Raw genomic sequence first — 22025 nt, 5'->3', positions numbered from 1 at the left:
CCATTTTTCAAATATTTTTCACATATGGGCAAACTTTTTGCATCTGGGGTGATGCAGATTTTCTCCCAATTTTTTTTCTTTAAGCGAGACACACACATTTTTTTCTATCATAGTACTCTAATTAACCTTGAAAAAAAATGATTAGATATCTCAAAACTCACAATCATTAACTTCTTTTCATTCAGAAGTGGGCTACATTTTGGACCAATAAAGTGGATAGAAATAATAAGCTGATGAATGATTCATCAACTTTCTTTCAACTTTTTTTAAAGATTCACTCCTTTTCACCAGTACTACAAGATGTTTTCTTACCTTGACCTTCTCAGCAAGGTTCCTGATGACCTGCAGAGAGGCAGAATCAAACTCATAAGCCCTCATGGCTTCCTCCTTATCCTTGAGCCACATCCCCAGTTGCTCACTCAGAGAGTTGAACTGCTGCCATTGGCCAATGATGTCCTCAATAATAGCACGCCTCTGATTGGCTCTCCTCATGACACTCTGCCACTGCTCGGTCAATAATTGAAGCTTGTGCTGGAACTCTTCTTTGTCTTTCACCTCTCCTGCACGCATCATTTTTTGCCCATCGCTGATGATGGCATGAAGGATCTGCTGGCGGCTGTACATCTCATTTTCAAATTGCTGGAAATGAATGAAAGTACATGGATACAAAATCTATAAAACACCTAAATACCATTTTATCGTAACTGATCTTGCATTATTGATGTCATATCGTCAATCATGTCCATGGTATTGGGTGCACTGGCTACCCCCCCCCGCCTACCTTCTCTTTGATGTTCAGTTACAAAACAAATGTACCCTATATACTGTGTTGATGCAGTTTTATGCTTTTAAGTAAAATAATAGAGATAAGAAAGCTTCCCAATTCCACAAAGTAATAAAAGCAAAGAAACAGAATCAGTCATTTCCGTAGGTTTTTTGTAAAGTTGACTTTATTGGACTAGCAATTTTGCAACAATATCATCAACATGCACTTGGTTTTCTGAACCCTTTTCTTTTTTTTCTTTCTCCAAGATCAAAAGAACTTCATTACAGTACAGAAATTGTTGGTCCATGTTCTGTATTGCCGTTTGTCAAATCAAATCACACAAACGTCCACTCATTTTCACTTCAAGCAACAAATATCTAAAACATGTCTAGTTTCATAACTTGCTTATGCGGAGAAAATGGAAGAATATCTGAGAGACACATGTAGTATTTACAAGATGAACATATTCAGTCGTATTACAATTTACATATTACTTGAGTCAAAGCTGCCCATGAACTCCAATGTTTATTACTGTTAATCTCATCACTGACTACTTAAAAGTAATTTTATTTATCTGTCATATAACTTTTTACTTTCTTTTCCTCAGTCTCAATCCTTTCTTAATGCATCTCTCACTGTTTATATCGGGCATACAATTATATCATCGACCAAGGTCACTCACCTTACACTTCCTGAGCTGATCAATCAGATCGGGCAGATTTCCTTTGATCTCTTTGGCCAAATCTTGCTCAGTCTGTGCTAGGAAGGCTATCCATGTCTCGCACTTGGACGTATAGTCCTGTTGTACAAGCACGTCGCTCTGCAATGACCTTGACCTATCACTTGCGTCCTCGTAGAGCCGTTGCCACTTGTGGTTCAGTTCCCGTAGGCGTGTAGCGTCTGCCTCATTGAGAGCCAAACGGTACCTAGACGGACAAAAGATATCATTTACAGTTCTGTCACTACAAAATATCAACATTTAACAAATGGTGAAACAAGTAGTTATGCTTTCCTAACGTAGCAATCTCTGTGGCAGGTTCTCTCCCTCACACAAGTGCTACTGAATTAAAAATAAGGTAACACTGAAGTCAGTTTTTATTGAATACTGAAATGACTAGTCCTGGAAATTTTGAAAGCATTTCTGAGACTTGAAAAAGAATAGTTATTTTTTTAGGTAAGTGTTTTTTGGCGCTCGCAACTGCATAAGGTCATATGAGCACACAAGACCCATTAACATTTTTCAGTTGGAAGGAAATTTTGAATTTTGAGTGGGTGGCGGCCAAAGCCAACTCTTAGGATTTTAGGACCACCAAGGGATCTTTAATGTCCGCAACCTGCACATGGGAAAGAATAGTTCATGACTGATAATAGTTGTACAGCGAATACAGCATGCTGTAGAGCATGGATCTGCACTTTATAAATGCAGTTCTTCTTCTTCTTCTGATCATTATTATTAATATTATTATTATTACCATCATTATTATTAATATTATTACTATGATTATCATTATCCTTATTATTATTATCCTTATTATTATTATCATTATTATTATGCACTAACCCCAAGTCATTGACTGCGTCCAGTTTGCTCATGTTGCTGCTGAACTGGTACAACAACGTCTGCAGTTCTTCCAGTCTCCTCTGGAGGACATGCTGCTCGGCTGCCTTCGTCGGGTCGGCTTGTCTCAGTGTGGTCTCAGCCTGGTCCAAGAACTTCTTCACAAGCTGAGAGTACATTTGGAATGAGAATGTCAATGATTATTGGCTTGCAATGAGAACTTTTACATAATTTGATATGATATGAGAATACATACGAGTACAGAGATCCTTTCCTCACTAGTTTCTTTTATTATGTTGACCATCTGATGAAACTATATGAGTGTTAGGCATCTCAAAAGCACTTGTACATTCAACCTGTCACAACATACTGAAGTTGTATAAAAAAACTTATTCCTGAGGGATTAGCCTAGCTTTGGGAGTAAACCTGTGACAGACTAGTGCCTTGATCTAGAAGCTATCTAGTATCCCTTCTTTTTGTTTCATGCAAAGGAAATCGGAGTGGACCTTAAAGGCCTCAGAGACCAAGTAGGAACTTCTAGTGACAGGCACGAGGAAAAACATAAATGACCGCAGTTGGAAGAGCATAAATAATGGAGACAGGAATGCCCCTAAGGTTTTGTAGAAATACTTGAAAATTAATGAAGTTTAATTTGCTAATAAAAAGACAGTTAATAGGTATAGCTAATATAGGGAAACAGAACATAAAGGCTTAGAATAATAACTGTTCTTTTGGTGAAAATAACTGACATAATGAAAAAAAAAAAATAAAAAAAAATAAAACCCCGGCGTCCCAGGGAGACATTCTTTTTTATTGGCTTTAGAGAGCAAAAAAAAAAAGAAAAGGGAATTATATTTAGGAGCTTTACCTCGAATGCATTATTGAACCTTCCCAGCATGGACAGATCTTCGTTGAGCGTGCCGATGTGCTGGGAGAGGATCTGTCTGAGCGCCAGGAGTCTCTGCTCCAGGGCAGACTGCCGGGACGTGATGATGACGATAGTGGATGGGCTCATGCTCCTGGTCAGCTGGTCACTCAGCCGGTACAAACTGGACACCTGCTCCTGGACATTGTCTAGCTCCTTTTGTAGTTTCTATGGACATAGCAAAGGTCAGAGAGCAAAGGTCAGAGAAATTTAGCTACCAAAGGTCAGAGAGATTTAGCTAGTTTCTAGGGTCATAGCAAAAGTCAGAGATATTTTACAACCAAAGGTCAGAGTGGTATTTAGCTTATTGAAATAAAGTGAAAATTACCTGTCAGACAGTAACCATAACTATTTGCATTGTGTTGAATTCACCTGTCTGAAAGAATTTGAGACTTTTTGTCAAAGCTACAAAAGTTTATACATGTGATAATCTTAGATAAATGGCCTTTATAGCATGTTTCACGACACAAACACTTCATGCAGTGCTTTTTAATTAAAATTAAAAAACAAATTTCGAAACAGTGACCGTCATTGCATCATTCAGAGCATTTGTCTTTTGATAAAGCGTCTGACTCCAAATATGTTTTACTAAATTCCTAAAATCCTTGAAATTTCGGAACTCTTCTAATTCACAAATCATTCAGCTTCTACTACCAGGTTATACAAATTTATGTATAGGCACAAATTAGTACATAATAAGCCTTACTTTGCTCTTGGAGAGAGACTCTGGCCTCTTCAAGGGGTCATCCCGCATATTAATGAGGTCAGTGCAGAGGGCTTCCTTGGTATCCAGCCAATCGCGGATTCTGTTGTATTGTGTCTCATACTCTTGCCACTGACGTAGACAACCCTCAAATTTGGCACACCTGCATGAACAGAACTTTCGCGTTAACAGGCATGCAAGAGGGTTTTTTTTTTTTTTCAAACAGTCAATGAAATAGTATTAAGTATCAGCAGACATATCATAATAAAAATGGTAGAAAGTATTCAGTGCTATCTACATAAAGAAATAAAAAAAAGATAACCCAGTCTCTGTATCAATCACATAATACCTGTATGTTAGTCTGGACAAAATATAGACAAGCTATTAATGAAATAAATTTCTCTTTTAAAAATATTAGCTTTTGAGCTTCTCTCCCTACACTGTCAGGTACATAAGGCAGAGAGCAGTCGACGCCACGCTTTTCTGTCCCTGGCCACCTCCTTTCGGCAAATCCAGGCCCTGGGTGATTGCCTCATCGCTTATTGTACCTCTAAATATTAGGGAGCTTGGGAAAAAAGGAAGGGTGGCGTGTGTGTGTGTGTGTGTGTGCATGCATGTGTGAGTGTGTGTGTGTGTGTGTGTGGGGGGGGGGGGGGGTAACTGCCCCCAACAAACCTAATCTGCTATAAATTTGGCACTTAACTCAAAAACAAAAGTAAACATCAAAATCAAACAACTCTCTCACCTGTCGGAGAGGTCAGCCTCTAGCCGTTTCCACTTGGCCTGGATGTCGGCCACAGTCTTCTGGATGTCCACCTGTACAGGGGGCTCACACACCTGGCGTAGCTGACCGGCCAGGGTGGAGAAGGACTCCAAGTGACCAGCATGGTTCCTCAGTTCTGACTGAAGGCCCTTTGAAAAGTTATTTAAAAAGCGATTTTGGTATCAAGCACTGATTTTCAAATACAGTTTCAATTGACAAAACGGTCTAATCATTTCTATAAAAAGGAATAACATCAGATTGGTTTTGACATGTTTCAGAAGCATTTTTTATTTTGATAAGGAAAGTATATTTCCTTGCCTTTGGAAATTTTAGAGACCAATAGTATTCTAAGAATTAAATTCATGAAGATTCCTCTTTTAGACATAGACATTTTCTCCCCTAAAACCAACATATGTCAAGTGATAAAAATGATCCATTGACAGATGGAAAAGCAGAAACAGAAGCAATCCCTGTGATTGCCTTCAAATCCCACAGCATCCCATTTAATGTCCACAATTCACTCTCCACTGTCACAAAAGGAATCATATAAAAGAAGAAGGAAGATAAGATAAGACAAGATAAAATTAGATAATAAGATTAATGGGAACAAATTAATACAAGACAGGAATCAAAGCACTGGAACTCACACAATCAACATGCAGCGAAATCTATAAGCATACACCACCTCTGATAGCTACTGACAAAGATGGTGGGCATGACACAAGATTTTTTTTCTTCTGTAGTGAAGTTTATTGAACACACAATGCGGAAAGAAGCATTGGAAAATTTTTAAACTACAGGCAAGTTTGATCGAAAGGAAGGCAGAGGCAGACAAAGGGAAAACATACTAGACAAGTTGACAACATGGCTGGGAACAGCAAGAACGACAGACAACTTCGCTGCAACACAAGTCAGAGTGAAGTGGAGGTCCATGATTGCCCACGCCAGTCGGCAAGGCACCGGATGACGATGATGAGTGGAGTTTATCTAGTATTAGAGTAACAGAATAATCTCTGAATTTTTGTTAGAACCCCCCTCCCAAATTTTTAAACTGTAGCCCAACACACTCACTTTCAGTTTGTCCACTTGAGCTCGCAGGGTGGAGATGTCGCCGCCCACAAGGGTGTAGTGGTTGAGGGCGTACTCCGTCTGGGTGAGCACCTGGTTCAAACTGGCCAGCTCTGTGTGGTAGCGCGCCCACTGGCCAAACATGTCTGGGGGTGGGACAGGATTGAAGGGAATTAAAAATGAATGGTAGTGTCTGTGCAACAGTGGAAAACTAATATGGTATCAAACAGTAATAATGAACAAACCAAACTACCGCTACAGCTCAGTTTTAGTAAGAGTCTTAGGGCACTTGTAACACAATTAAGTCATATAAGTGCCGAATCAGCTACATCAGTATTGCAAGATTTAAAAAAAAGAGGGATTCTTGAAGCAGAGGTAAAAGGCAAAAGAAGAAGGGGGAGATCTAAAGGAAGATGGTAACAGGACAAAGAAACCTGGCATGGCTCCAAAACAACTCAGGCACGCAGAATGGCAAAAAGACAGAGTGTTTTATTGTAGAAAGATCCGAGAAGCAACTCCTGACTACTGGAAGAACTAAGAAGAAGATCCCTCAGGAACCACAATCAGATCACTGCTTCATCCAATCTAAGCACACACACACACCTGTCAACAAATTCTCCAGCTGCCGGGTTTGCTCCTCCAGTTTCTTCCAGTTCTCATCCAGAGCGGTCAAGCTGTCTTGGACAGACCGCTGGCATCCTGGTGACTCCCGACTCAGTTCAATGAGCTGACTGCCCAGGGAGTGGACAGAGGACAGGTCACTCTGCTTGGCCTGTAGCTGCTGCTGGAGGGCCTGGGAGACACAGTGCGGGACACAATCAGTTTACAGCTCAAAGTTTTCTTCTTTTAAAAACTTCATAACAAGTACAGAAACTAAAATGAACACAAAGAAAAAAAAAATCCCTTTCCAGAACCCCCCCCCCCCCCCCCCCAAAAAAAATGAAGAAAAATCCAAAGCAGAATCATAGATAAACCGCGCTGACAAAATGAGTTACTTCTCGGATTCAGGCCTTATTGAAATAGATACAAAATGCTTGTAGGAGAAGCTTTTACAATTTATAAGTGTATGAAATAATAAAGGCATGTAAAAGTTAAAGAAAATGGCTTCAATAGAAAATCTACAAATTTGATCCTAGTGTCGATTTTTGGCCAATATCTCCACTTATGGACTGTGAGAAGTAACTCATTTTGTCAGCACGTCTCACATTGGGTAGATCTCATTTTTTAAAAATAAACTAAAGAAACGAAAACCCTCCTTTCTTGTGTTCCACTCAAACCATGTTGTAGTCTGATATTTTAAGCAAAAATCTAGTTTTCCTTTTGATCAAAACAAAGCAAAAGAAGGTCCAACAATAACAAAAGCATTCTAAGTGATCTACTCACCTTGCAGTCTTTCAGCGTCTGCTTCACTCCGACCTCGTGACCAATCAGCTTGTACCGTTTGATCTTGTCTTCCTGTTCACGTAGCCAAAATTGTAGTCGCTCCAAAGCCTTCTCATAATCGCCCCATTTGCTTTGCAGACTCTGTCATGGTTGAAGAAACAGCAGGAAGTTATCATTCAACCCTTAAACTTTTGGCACAAACACCCCCCCCCAGCCCGTCAAGTGGTTTTGAAACAGTATCAAGTCATTCCATACAAAGAACAGATCTATTGGAAGTGCAGATATCACAATTTTGAATAAACAGTGTCGATTGTATGAACTGGCTCACCTCTCTTGAAGTCTGATTTATATTTCATAGCATGTAATTATCCCCTGTATAAACAAATGTTTCTACAAAAGATTTTGAACTTCTTTTCTAAATCAGTCTAACAATACATTATACAGGAACAACATACCGTTTAATTCTCAGAGAATTTACTCTTTTTACTTTTTGAAAAACACTGTAAAAAAGACATCCTCCAAAGAACTCAGACGTACATAATTTATAAAAGGTAATAAGCCCACATCTCTGATGGTATAGAAAGAGTAAACTAGACTTCAACACATTGTTTTTATGTGTCATTTTGATGAAAATCGGCACTAACATGACTTTGAGACTGAAAACATTTTTAAAGCCATAAAAACAGAATGCTAGTCTAGAACATGCTTTATTTCCTTTTGCGGAAACAAATTAAAACATTTTTCAAGTAATTTATGTACTTTTGACCTTCAGTTTTTTCCCCAGTTGCTATATCCCTATTATAATCTCAAAAACTTTTTTAATTCAATAAAAAATAGGGCAAACATCGCCAGCAGAAGACTACTGTAATTCCACCTGCCATACCTCAAGAGTGGCCAGCCTGTCGTTGACATCTTTGACCGCCTGCTTCCACTTTTGGTTGAGGTCCCCCAGCTTCTCGGCAAACTCCATCTTCTCAGCATCAATGTCGACCTCCTCTGGCTGTGGGGCCAGCACCGACTGGTTGACAAAGTCCAAAGTCATCTGTTTGCTGGAAAGCTCAATCTTGTAACCCTGGAGGAAGTAACAATAAGAAAATTGCAAAAAAGTTGTTGAAGTTAAAGTTGAGGGTATTATTGTATGCTGTGACTGGTCATTGTCTCTTAATGTAGAGTTGTGGCACAAAAATGGTTCGCAATTGAATCTACATAATAATGGCTACATCTTGGGAGCTGATTGTTATTCCTGATTCTGGAAAAAATTAGGATATAGTAGCTCGGAAAGGAAAACAGCCCCCCCCCCCCCGCCCAACCCCCAAAACAAAACAAAAGAAACTACCCCCTCCCCCCAAAAAACCCCCCAGCCCAACAAAAAACACCAACCAAAGTCAATCATAAATCGTTACAAACATGGAAAGAAAGACTACAGTATCTAGAATTTTACTGGCACTTATGGAATTGCATAATCGTTTATTACTAACCTTATACTTCTTCACCAACAGCTCAATGTCTGCCACTTTCTTGATTCTCTTCTTGGCATCTTGCTTCAGCGCTTTGTTAATTTCCTCTATCCAGCTGGTTAGCTCGGTCAGTGCCTGTCGTGAGGGCATCACTTTCATTTGTGCCTGGTGCAAAAATTCCTCTGTCTCACTGATGCCCTTCTCCAGCTTTGTCCATTCCTCTTCGTAGCCGCTAAGACGGTTTGAGAGACCACGGGTGTCGTAGTTTTTGTTCTGCATTAGCTGGTAGCCCACATTGAGCACACGAGTCTTCAGCGCCACCTGACCCTCCACCTCTTTCTTAAACTCCTGTAAAAATGAATTTGTTGACGACTGTATTAGTTTTCTTTTCCGTTTCAACATGCCTCTCTGTTGTAGAAACGTAGTAGTTAACTGTATCAGTTTTCTTTTTATCTTAAGAAGTACTACATCAATCACCTTTTCTGCATGTAATTATTTTCTAATTTGAACCTTTTTCAGGAAATATATTCTGTACAACTCATACTGCTTTCTAGGTCCCTTAAAATTTTCAAGAACATAAAATTATGATTTAGAAATACTCCGATTTCAGTAAAATACGCAACTTCCATTTTTAAAAGTTCACAATATATTAGTGTTAGTCTATAACAAGAGAGACACATACATAGACCAAGTCAATGCATTCGTTATCAGAAACAGACTTGATAAATTAGACACCAACTTGAAGAGTAGTACAAGAACTTTACAAATCATATCCCTCAATTCCAAAATACCTCTTTCAGAATGTAGTTATTAAGGGGCTACATTTAAATAAAAAGAGGGTAAGTCACAGATCTATCGTGGATGCATCTCTAGAAAGAGTTTAACATATGAAACACTATCATACATACCAGAACTTTCTCCACCTTTGTCCGTATAGCTGCAATATTCTGCAGATCTGTGGCGGAGAGTTGCTTGAAGCTGGTCAACTTCATCTTGGCGGCACTGAGCCATGAGGTCAACACTGCAGCCTCCTTCTCAAATATGGACAACTGGTCACCCAGGGTCTCCGTCCTGAGTGTAGATCAAATATAGTTTTTAACGGCCACGATAAAAACTGTATAAATGGAGAATGCTATACCCTAAGTAAAATTCAAAATTCAGAATCTCCCATAAAAATATCCCTCTCACACCTGTAAAATAGTAAGAAGCATCCTTACACCTTTCTTGATTCCAAACATATAATACCATGTCTCTCTTTTGGAGCATGTCAAGGAAGTCTAGATCTGTTTAGGGAGGGAAGTAAAATTTGGGACAGCTACTTCTTCTGTGTCTACTGCCCAGTCAAAGATGTACCATACATGCTGTTTTAAGATTGTCTGTCCATATGCAAAAGGGCATAGCAGTAGTAGGCCCTAAAGGCTACCAGGCAAGCTCCAAACAAGAGGAAAGATTAGTCCAGATAGATGGCCTTTGAAAGAACTGAGATGAATACACATAACTTAAAAAAATCCAATTGAACAAAAGATGGCTGGATCGAATTCATACTTTCATATGGTCTAGACTCTGAACCACAACAAAACTCTAGCATAAACACATTAAAGATCATTCTCTCAATTCCAAAGCTGAAATGATTAATTTCAGATTTCACTCAAAATCAAATTCCTCTTTTTTTAAAGACTAAATCCTATTGAGCATATTATATACGGGCATAGCAGGTTTACAGTCTTGCTTTCTGTGGGCCCATATGTATACCGCTATATATTAATGTTTTTGCTGTATTTTCTTATTCATAGAACCAACCTAGGTACAGATACCCTCTTGAATCTGGAAAGTCTTTCCATTCCATAAAAGCACATTTTCTTTCCTGGCACAAGCAAAGTTTTGGACAATTTTGAAAGAGCTGCTCATATCTTTTCTGACTTATCCATGGACTAGGCCAATTTACAGACCAATACCACTTATCCTAACAAAAAAAGATGGACAGTTTTAGCTGTGAATTCCATCCTGTTGTAAATATTAATGCACAGTGGCTGAACACAAACAAAGCTAGCACATTGGCAACGGAATGGTCTAGTGATCAAGACTAGGACACACGCTTTCATTGTATACAGAACGAACGGCTCTTATCTTATCAGTTGAACAGAGGACTGACTTCTCAGGTTGAAATTTAGGCCAAAGTCTTATTGTCCACAGTTTAGTACTGCTCAAGAATAGATATCAAAATGAGCAAAGGAAAGCATGAAAACGTAACAAGAATTCCTTAAACATGATTTTTTAAAAAACTTTCTTACAAACGAGTGCTTTAATTCAAATCATATATTGTGGAAGAGGAGAGAAAAGAAAAGTAATTCCGCATACCTTCTCTTGCCCCCTTATTCTATCTCTCCCCCCCCCTCATTGGAAAACAAACAAAACCTCCACCCACCCCCCCAAACAAAACAACACCTCAGCACCCCACCCTCCAAACAAACACACCTACCTTACTTTCCCTTCCTTTTTCAATTGAGCAACTATCTGAGTGTGAGCCCTTCACTCAGATAACACACACAGACATGATATAACAACCTCCTTAAATTCCAAAGGCACCAACAGAAAAGAGATGTGAGGGACTCACCGCTTCAGCTCGTGTGTGAGGTCAGTGTTGAGCGACACCCACTTCTCCGCCATGTCGGTGACAGCGCTCTCCAGCGCGGGACAGTTGACGCTGTGCAAGATTTGCTTCCCTTTGTCCACCACTTCAAAGACAGCATTCCTTTCATCACACAGCTCTGCTTGGAGTTGCTTGTATCTGAACAATAGACAATACAAGTTCAGTTCAAATACTTAGTTTGCATAGGTAGTTAGTTACCAGCATGCAATAAGCTCAAATCCTGAAACACTTGCATGGTCTAAATAAAGTCGAACCTGTTCTAATGGGAACCCCTCCAAGACAATCATCTGCTGTACAAGCGACCACTTCCAACTCCCCCCTTTGCTTTTTATCCTATGCTATAATGACACTGTCCAAGACATCCACCTGTCTAAGACAACTACTTTTCTTGTCAACAATTGCTGGCTGTCTTAGACAAATTTGACTATAATGTTACTGTTAAAAGGTTAAGTTTAGAGGTAAACTGTTTGTCTCTCTTGTAAGAGATAGTAAGTTCCAGTCCTCCAATAACCAAGATTTTACATGAGCTTTTCAACTATAATTTTCATGATTGCAAAGACTGTCAATGTGCTATGCCTCAAAGAAATAAATAAGGAACATCAAGTAGGCAGGCAGCACAAAAAACGCAGAACACTGTTATCTAAGCTTCAAAGACAAAAAACCATTGGCCAATAGCTGAAAGGTCTTACTTTGCCAGTTTGTCTTGTATGGTGGTCAGTGAGTCTCCGCTGGCGATGGGTCGAGGCACGCGGGACTCGAGAGAAGTCATGACCTTCTGTAGACGTACATGCTTCTCATCCATCTCTGTCCACTGGCGAGTCAGTCTTTCCAGTCTGGTTATATAAAATGAGTTAACATCAGAATTCTTAACATCATAATAAAAATGATAGTTATGATATTTTAATAGGAAGAGACAATTATGATAATGAATATGACTATAGTTGCAACAGCAGCAGTGAAAATGAAACAATAAATGTGACCAACATCCCTACCTCTTCATGTGAGCCCGAGGAACTTTACATAAGTAGCAGAAACACCAATGACATGTTTTGTTTTGTTTTAGTGAGTGTTTTACGACAATGACATGTCTGAGAAAATGAGAAATTGCGTGAAATTGAAGGGTAAAAAACCCAACAAACCTCTGCCAGAGCACCACATATTCTGTCTCTAGAATGACATAATCAGGGTATAGCCTGAAGTAAAGACTCAAGCAAAGTGAATTTGATGGTTTTACATTTTAGTACCAGCTGTATGGTACTTGCAACACAATTAGGTCATGTAAGTGCCAAAGATTAGAGGTGTTACTAGAGAGAAAAGAAGGAGGAGAGATAAGGACGATAGATGTTTGATAGAAAAGAAGAAGGAGGAAACGACTCCAAAACACCCGCCAACAACTCATAATTTGACTGTAAAAAGGTTGAAAGAGAGTACAAACTACAGACTACTCTTCACCAGACCAAGACGGGGACATGACTGACCTCTGTCCATGAAGACTGGCCTGGTCCACAAGTACATGCGTCAGGTTGCTAAGCGATGAATGTTGCTGCTGGTGCTGCTCTCGTGTCTTCGGGTCACTCTGACCAGCTAGAGCATCCAACATTGCCTTGTGGACTTCAAGGTCGCTGAAAAAGTCCTGGGGACACAGAATTCACTGTCTCTTCATGTATTGTAAAAACAAATGGTGATTTAAAAAAACCCACAAGTCTTTTCATTAGAAGGGAAACAAAATTTATCAGCAAAAACAGTTTCCCTCATTACTGATAAACCTTGAGCTTGTGCTAAATAAAACCCACATAACATTTTTTGCGCTTCTTTTCGCAGTTAGTATCTAATCATAGGAAAGAGCGGGAAAAAAGAAAGATGGATGGAATGATACCTTAAGTAGATGTACTAATTTCTCACAGTGAAACAAACTTAGACAAACTTATAAGTAATCCTTTACATACAAACAACCTTGCAGGGCCACAAAGTACATAACAGTAACTGTAACAAAAAGATCAGCCGCAAAAAGTCAACAACAGCAACATTCAAACACCTGAACGGCAGCGTAAAATACCTACATTAAAAAAACAAGAACCCACAAACACTAAACAAGATGCATTATTCCCAAATCCATATTCCGACAGAAACATCACTCACCTTGTGTGCAGTCAGCTGTTGTTTGAGATGGTTCAGGTCTCGGGCTGAGATGGCATCAGTTTTCAGTTTGTCCTGTGCAGTCTCGAGGAACTCGGAGTAGTCTTTGATCATCTTCTGGTACTGATCCTGTACTGACACAGAGCGCTGGAGGCTTGCCTTCTTCTCCATAGCCTGGAACACAAGTGAAAGACATGGTTGAATTTAGAGTGTGAAAAAGACACGATTGAATTTAGAGTGTGAAAAAGACATGGTTGAATTTAGAGTGTGAAAAACACATGGTTGAATTTAGAGTGAGAAAAAGACATGGTAAAATTGAAAGTGTTAAATAGAAATGGTTGAATCTGGAGTGTAAAAAAAGACATGTTTGAACTAAAAGTGTGAAAAAGACGTGAAAAAACATGGTTGACTTAGGACACTGTTCAGTCAAAGCTAACATTGAGTCAGAACAAGGACAGCAAACTTCTGTTATTTGTTGCTGTTACTGACGTTAAAGTTTAACACACTACTAGTTACGATGTAGGTCAATTGAAAGGCAGAGCACTCGCCCCTTCTTCAGGAAACTGGTGTTGGGTTCAGAGGAAATAAAAGGGGAAGGATGAAAACAATAGTCCAAACCCCACTTCCATTCAAATCTCAAACTTCCACGAGACAGATCAAACAAAACCAAACAAAAAAAATTCCTTACCCGTCGATGCAATTCCATGTAGTTGGCCTGCAGAGTGGCAAGCTCCGAGGGAAACACGCCCTTAGGATAGGCAGTGGTCAGGCTGGACTCTTGACCCTTTAGCTCCTCCAGCTGGCTCTCACACTTCTTGAGTTGAACCTCAATTTTCTAGAAGACGAAATGAATGGATGGTGAGCATCATGACACATAAATTTTCAGTTCAGAGAGATAGAGAGAGAGAGATAGAGATAGAGAGAGAGATAGAAAGAGAGAAAGAGAGAGAGAGAGAGAGAGAGAGAGAGAGAGAGAGAGAGAGAGAGAGAGAGAGAAACAAAGAGAGAGAGAGAGAGAGAGAGAAACAAAGAGACACCAGAGAAATAAAGAGAGAGAGAGAGAGAGAGAGAAACAAAGAGTAAGAGAGAGAAACAAAGAGACAGGGAGAGAAAAAGAGAGAGAAAGAGATAGAGAGACAATAGGAGAGAAAGAAAAAGATTGAGAGACAGTGACAGAGAGAGAGACAGGGATAGAGAGAGAGAGAGAAAGAGAAAAAGAGAAAGAAAGAGAGAGAGGGAAAAAAGTGAGAGGGAAAAGAGTGAGAGAGAGAGATGGAGAGGTAAAAGATCTCTTATCAGAAATACACATTAATTCAAACGTCAATGTACTTTGATAACCCAAACTTCAGTTGAAAGGAGGGCTTAAAACAAGAGAGCAAAGCTGACCTGATTATTGGACATGAGCTGATCCAAGGACTGCGTGGAGCTCGGGGCCAGCACCAGTTTCTGTGTGTCTTGCAGTCGCTGCTTCAGCTCGTTGACCTGGTCTCTGTACTGCCGCCACTGGCGGTCAGCGCTACGAAGGTCCTCCGCTTGGGACTGGGCAGTTTCTTCCATGATTCGAACCCTCTCGTACAGGCTGTTCAGGCATTTCTCCACCAGCTCGCGGTTAGCGGAGCCCGTGGATGTGAGCAAGTCTTCTGCCTGTTCGCTCATAGATGTGACTTCGGCCTGCAAGGATCGAATCTCCTTCTGCAACTTCTGTAATCAACAAAGTATATGACCATTGAGAGATAACTTGCAAAATCTGGGATTTTGACGTCAGGTTTTTAACCACAGCATTTTAAATATCATAAGTAGAATTATTATAATAATATTTTAGTCAGTTTAAGTACACTCTTGGACTCTTGAAACACAATAAGATCATATATGACCTGAAGATTAGAAGTGATACTAGTTAGTAATATACAAAGAAAAGGAGGAGGAGAGATAAGGATTATAGATGTTTCATAGAAAAGAAGGAGTAAACCACACCAAAGTACCTGCCAACTACTCGTATACTACTTTATTGATAATAAAGGTCCTGTATCCTCACACAAAGCAGCTACAGAAATCCTGATCTAGATCTATTTGTGTTAAATGTCAGCTGCTTACCTGTTACTGCAGCATAATCAGAAAAAAATTATTTATTTCCAACAATCTCTTCTTTATTTTATGAATAAATAATCTCTAAAAAGTGCCCACACACCTCATTTTGCCGGATGTGCTCCTCAGTGGTGGCCGGTACAGTAAACAGCTGTTGTTGAGCCAGATCCAGCCAGCCTGAGACGTTCTGAAGTGCGGACTGGGGAATAATGATAACATAATAAGGGAAGAGAGAGAAAAACAGATTGGTGTATAATAAGAATAATATATCAATAATAAAGATTAGTAGGCATTTGTATAGCACATATGATCCCCACTCGACAGTAAGCTCTATGCGTATTACAATCTATATCATTACCTCCAGTAAACCCTGGAACATCCAGAAGTATTCTTCACTATTTCCCAGGAAGTATACAGTGCAAGCAGCTGATTGATCGTTCAAACACTAACAAACTGACAAGATCTTACGCTGTCTATATGCAGCTTCACCTTTATGAAGTGAGAGAAATTTGCGTAAAGAGTCTTTACACATGTTTTCTCAGGGAAGAGAAAGAATACAGGAAACATCCTCTTCCTCCAAGCTTATATAATGTGCAGTGAAAAAGGACCCTGGATGGACGAAGGAATTTTGACAGACAGATCAGATCTGACCTGATATCTTTCAGTCCATTTAGATTATTTCAAAAATGAAATCTTCTGATCAGCATGTCTCAAATAAGAACTGGCAATCAAAAATTTTTTTTCAAAAAGGGAGTTCGGAGGAATAGTTAGGATGTACACATAGTGTAAGAGATATGGTGCAATAACCATCTTGAAAATCTCCTTAATAAGGTAACAATTCAATCACAAAAAAGACATACCTGGTACTGCTGCTGGAAAGTCAAAGCCTCATCAAGGTGCAGCTGCTTGACCTCCAGTTGACCTTGAAGGTCATTCCAGCACTCCCCTAAGTCACCCATGATGGCCTTGACCTCTTGTAACTGCCGAGCAGAGTCTGCATGGTGAGCCGGAGCATGTAGGGAGATCTTCACTAGTTCCTGTAATAAAGACGTTGCGGCATATTCATTAGTTGATATCATCATCATCAGACTTTCAAGACCTGTACCGGAGTATAGGCAACCAACAAGAGCTCTCCAGCTGAACTTCAGTTGATATTGGTTTCGATTAACTTCAATAGAAACTTAATATTACATCAACATTTTTCAAGTTTGAAGACCAATTACTTTGTTCCTTTTGGCGTGATCTCATGGTCAAACAAAATATATCCATATTGAGACATACTCCTTGATGATTTAATTATTCAGTGCTTTGTATGATATCAAAACTAAAGCTACATACCACGGTTCATAGTGTGGGATCATAATTGACATCCCAGTATAAAGCAGATATTAAAACAGTTAAGACCTGGTAGTGTTTCCAAAAAATATTTTATCCAAAGTTCAATGTTTCGCCCTCAACGGGCATCCTCAGGAACATTCACAATATAAATCCCAGTATCAGAGATGACATGCAGTGTTGCAGACTGTCAGGTGCATAACATTATCATTCTTATATTTCCATCTCCATCACAAAAAAGACTTAAAAAACCAAAGCCTTACCCCAGGTTTTCGTGTCCTGAGAATCGTCTCCAGGTTCTTTTTCTTCTTCTCCAGCTCTGAATGAAGTCGCTCCCAGCTCTGTCGGATCTCCGCATCAGACGACTTAGCTAAAGCAGAGCCCGGTGCTGCCGATCGCAGTCCTCGGTCGCTGATTTGGCGAACGAGCTGCTTGTGCTGTTTGATGTCTGTTGCCAACTCCTGAGGAATAACAATGAAATAAAATCCCATCAGGATCAAGAGCTTGTTTTTGAAATCTTGCTGTAGGAAAATGAATGAAGATTACAAATATTTCGTTGGCTGAAGAAACACAAATGCTTCTAGGTTGGCTTTGTGGTGCAGTCAACTCCTATTTTATACATCCTTTGGATTTTCAAATGTGTAAGATGGATTTTTATGGCCTAAGACAAATATCATCCTTTTGCAAAAGTGCAACTACAGACAAGCACATGTACGTGCCGATTTGCGTCTGGGGTCACCCCCACAATATTGTAAATACTGACAAAATGGATAAAGGTGAATTGAGGGTTAATTTTGCATTTGAAAGTACAGTAAAAAAAAGTCAGACTGCTACTCATTGTCAAGGTGAAAAGTGGTTGCCTTAGACAGGTGGACTTCTTGGACAGTGCCATTATAATAATAATAAAAACTGCAAGGGAGGAAGTGGGAAGTGTTCATTTGTACAGATGATTGTCTTGGACAGGTGGCCGTTAGAGGGACAGGTGGCCGTTAGAGCAAGTTTGACCGTACTTACCTTGTGGATGTCTTGTTGAGAACCAGTCATACTGATAGTAGACTGACCAGCAGCTTTGGTCAACTCTTTTGTGTCAGTCATCCACTGTTGCAGCCGCTGTACGCTCGAGTCGTGTTCCGCCATCTCTCGTTGACGTTTCTCAGCTTCTTTGATGGCAACCCGCAGCTGTGCCTGCTTCTCTATCGTCACGAGTTTGAACTGGCCCAGCTCCGTCTGTGGGAAAGGAAGAGTGTTACTCAGTCTTTAAAAAAAATTTCTTTCAATGTGGGTGGTTTTAAACCTCCGTCCATACAATTTAGATAATTAAGGAGGCAAGCTTTTGACCCTGCCTAGTGTTCGGGCAAGCCACACCAAGAGGGATACATGATCCCAGTGGAAAGACCGAGATACTGGATAAAAATTTCTCCTCACTTCGGAATCGAACTCGAGTCTCCTGCGTGCAACAGCGAAGTGTTAAACCACTACACCATCGACATTGGTTTGCTCAGTCTATGCTTGTGGTAAACAAAAATTCTGGAGTCCTTTCTGGGTACCTGATTATGACCTACTATTTCAACACAACTGAAGTCATTTCTGTAAACAGACCCAAACTCCTCCATAGCAAAATCAGCCAGCCAGACAAGCCATAGAATTTCCCTCAACAATCCTTTACAGCTGGATTTTACAGGCTTCTCATTATTATTATGATAGAAGAAAAGCAGACATTACAATATTGCACCAAACATAAAGGAAAAAAATTCCTTTTCATTTTAAAGATGTACAGGAACCCCCCCCCTCAGAGTTTTTCTTTTCAAACGTACGTGTTTTTACACCTGCATTGACACAGTTTAGATAATTAGGAAGCAAGATTCCACCCTGCCTGCCATAGCCCTTCTTCCCGATCATCTGTCAAGTGAAAGTCAAACACAGCAGAAAATGTTTACCTGTAGGTGAACCAGTTGGTTACGCAGTCTTTCTGCAGAAGCAGGGGCCTCGTTCTCACACAGGGTGTCACACTGAAGGGCAAGGTCAGACAGCTGTCGCAAATGGCCATTGATTTCTTCCTGGATTTCCTGAAATAAAAGCCGATGAAAATTAAAATTTCATAATTTTTCATAGTCTCCAGCCAGACTCTAATCCCAAAGAAAAGGCATGGAGCAGTGTAGCATAGACCAGCAATAATGACTACTGTGTATTTGAATAAACTGCTTCAAGCAGTTGCACGCCATTATATTATGTTTAGACTGCAATAATCATATGATACTGAACAGAAACACCTTTGATATACTTTTTTTTCAGCTAAATGCAAAAGTAAAACATTAATCGTGAGATAGTAGATTCGGGGTTTTGAGGCTCAGCTCAGTCCGACGTTGCATCTTTGGGAAAGGTGCTTTGGACAAATTTTCTCGTTTGGCTCAGACCTATTGGAGATGGACATTGAATTCTGAGGTCCTGCCTCTTAAATAAACTTACAGTGATGCAAAAAGTGCTAAACCTATAAAATTTTGTACATTAAAATTTTTTTTTATCTCCGGCAAACCCCTCCCAGTGGCTTTTGGTCGGAACTGCTGTGCTGGTGAGCCGCTGTTAGCGGCTTGGGCACATTCATTTATGATGACTTCGACGCCAAATTACTTACCGGGAGTTCATTCATTAGATGAACAATTAACTAAATAGGTTCAGCTGTTTTGATTTAATGACCCGTTTAGTGACGTTTTTGTCATATTTAGATTGAGTACTAAAAAGGGCCCCCGGCATAGTGAGTTTACCCTTCCTCGGAGATAAAAAGTTAAGGAACAGATCAGCCTGAACTTCTTACCCTGTTTTCATCGAGCTGAGCCTGCAGAGCCCGAGGGTTGTCAGAAGGCAGCGGTGCCGCCTGCCTGGCCTTTGTCTCATCCAGCCACTCCTCTAGTTTCTCCACACGTTTCTTGTAGGCCGCCAGGGAGATGTTGTGTTTCTCCTGGTCTTTCTTGGCCTCCTGACAACAAAGGGAAAGGGAAAGAACAATTAATACAAAGGAAAATGCTTTAACTTTAACTTTTACAAGTCATAGCAAGTTTAGTTTAACTTTATATCTCTGGCAAAAACGCTCCCAGCGGCTCGCTGTCGGAACCGCTGTGCCGGTGAGTTGCTGCCAGCGTCTCGCGCACATTCCTTTTTGACGACTTCCACATCTAATTACTTTTCGGCAATCGCCGAAACAGGTCTCTTTTATCAGGATTTAATTTATTATATGAAGAAATATCAAAACCGACTCACTTGCTTTGATTTAAAGACCAGTTGAGTGACGCTTTTCTCAATTTTAAATTTAGTACCAAAAAAGGACCCAGGCATAGTGGTTTTACTCCCCTCGCAGATAAAGAGTTAAAATATATGCAAACATTGTCACTTTCAGAATGAAAACATAAGTCTCAAGCTACAAGAATATATTTTATGCACCAAATTTAAAGAAAAGAATAAAGATTTTGTATAATATGAGGATTCAGTTGTGGTACAGGCAAGCAGATATTTCTGATGAAAGAGGGAAAACAAGAAAAAACAGTGAAGCAGCATCTAGCAAGTAGATATGCCATTAAGGGAAGGGAGAGGGGTTGTTGAGCTTTACTTTCTCTCGAGACAAAGCCATTAACCATGTATTTGTGTCACTAAAATAGAGTTGAACCTGCTCTAAAGGCCACCTGTATAAGACAATTACTTGCACAGACACTCACTTCTCATTACCCTTTGCTTTTTTTTTTCACATTACAATTACATGGTGTAAGATGTCCACCTGACTAAGCCAGTTACTAAGACACCCACTTTCCTATTCGACAATGGGTGGAAGTCTTAGACATTTTCGACTGCCCCTGATGCTATTACTTCCACACACAGACACATGCACACGGACATTATATGTGGCACGACGTGGTGGAATCATGCGCTCGTCAGTTTTTGAGCATATGGGGTTATTTGTATCGTTTTAAAGCCTGTTCATTTGTCATGCTTTTGGTGAAAAAAAATCCACCTATGTTGAATTGAAGTCGAGATACTTGCGATTGAAGGAGGAGGGGTCTCCTGGTTTCAGAGGTAACATTAGCGAGAAAATGGCCGCCGAAGTTTGGAAACTTCCATAGCTTGAGAGGCCTTCAAAACAAAAAATTTAGATTTTTCGGGCCTTTTACAATAGTTTTTCAGTAAAAATCCACACAGAAATGTGTTTTTAAAGGACGTAAATGGTGTTTAGTCAAAAAAAGAAAATTAGAAAAAATTTCCAGAAAAATGCCCATTTATTTGAGTTCATTATTTTGAAGAGCGCCTGATTTCCCCGCAATGCCTCACATATATCGTATAAACACACACACACATCCCATAAGCCTCTCCCCCGCCCCCATCTGTATCCGTCATGCCCTACCTGTAACTGTCTGCCCTTGTCGTCAGCCATAGTCTTGAGGTTGTTGTATCGGTCCTCCAACATGGTCAGCGTAGCTTGCATGGCCTTGTAGCTCTCTGACTCCGGGGCTTCCATCAGCTGCTCCCCGCTCTCTCGTACTCTCGCGATATCATCACCGATACCTTCCATCTCAGCCACAGTGTCCTAAAATTAAGCAAAAGTACAATCAAGTACAGGTAGATCTTTTTGTTATACATTCTCGAGACTGGAAAATAATATTCGTTATTACTCTTGATCAGTCTCCTTCTCTCACAAGTATGTGTACACATAGTGCCACTGTTTCTATTACTCTCACACACAGACACATACACACAGATATTATACATTATATAAACACACATACACACAGATTTATATTCATATATGTGCGTGTGTATGTAGGGCTACGTATATAGGTATAAACATATTTATATTGTATATATATATATATAGCTGATGTATAGACAGTCAAACCTGCACTAACGGCCACCGGTACAAGACAATCACAAGTACAAACAACTCTCACATCGCATTAAATTTTTAAAAATTAAAATGACATTGTCCAAGATGTCCACCTGTCTAAGACAATCACTCTTCTCCTCCACAATGAGTGGCGATCTTGGCCAATTTTGATAGCACACTTAAACACTTAATAATAATCTTTAAATATAAATACACATAGATCTCATATTGTTCCCTTCTCATCACCCCCCTCCCCCTTTCTGCCCTCCTGCCCCAACAACGCCCATGCCCCCCTCCCCACCCACATACCCCTCTCTACCCACCGATAC

General features: G+C 40.0%; 1 protein-coding gene across 1 annotated transcript in view; it reads right to left on the bottom strand.

The window, feature by feature from the left end:
• Positions 1 to 22025, bottom strand: part of LOC101864208 (nesprin-1) — a gene marked incomplete in the record, with an annotated part of 244542 nt that overhangs the window by 29624 nt on the left and 192893 nt on the right. The window contains 25 exon segments of the mRNA XM_005093370.3: positions 313 to 639; positions 1449 to 1692; positions 2328 to 2491; positions 3193 to 3417; positions 3956 to 4115; positions 4698 to 4864; positions 5787 to 5929; positions 6387 to 6576; positions 7167 to 7307; positions 8050 to 8238; positions 8645 to 8971; positions 9532 to 9694; positions 11238 to 11411; positions 11963 to 12106; positions 12752 to 12906; positions 13413 to 13583; positions 14098 to 14244; positions 14796 to 15110; positions 15598 to 15693; positions 16355 to 16531; positions 17093 to 17290; positions 17844 to 18056; positions 18767 to 18895; positions 19642 to 19803; positions 21217 to 21399. Coding sequence (XP_005093427.3) covers positions 313 to 639; positions 1449 to 1692; positions 2328 to 2491; positions 3193 to 3417; positions 3956 to 4115; positions 4698 to 4864; positions 5787 to 5929; positions 6387 to 6576; positions 7167 to 7307; positions 8050 to 8238; positions 8645 to 8971; positions 9532 to 9694; positions 11238 to 11411; positions 11963 to 12106; positions 12752 to 12906; positions 13413 to 13583; positions 14098 to 14244; positions 14796 to 15110; positions 15598 to 15693; positions 16355 to 16531; positions 17093 to 17290; positions 17844 to 18056; positions 18767 to 18895; positions 19642 to 19803; positions 21217 to 21399 — 4704 coding nt within the window.

The sequence above is a fragment of the Aplysia californica genome, unplaced genomic scaffold (assembly GCF_000002075.1).
Source record: "Aplysia californica isolate F4 #8 unplaced genomic scaffold, AplCal3.0 scaffold00062, whole genome shotgun sequence".
NCBI classification, from domain to species: domain Eukaryota; kingdom Metazoa; phylum Mollusca; class Gastropoda; order Aplysiida; family Aplysiidae; genus Aplysia; species Aplysia californica.
This window is presented reverse-complemented; position numbering and strand designations above follow the sequence as displayed.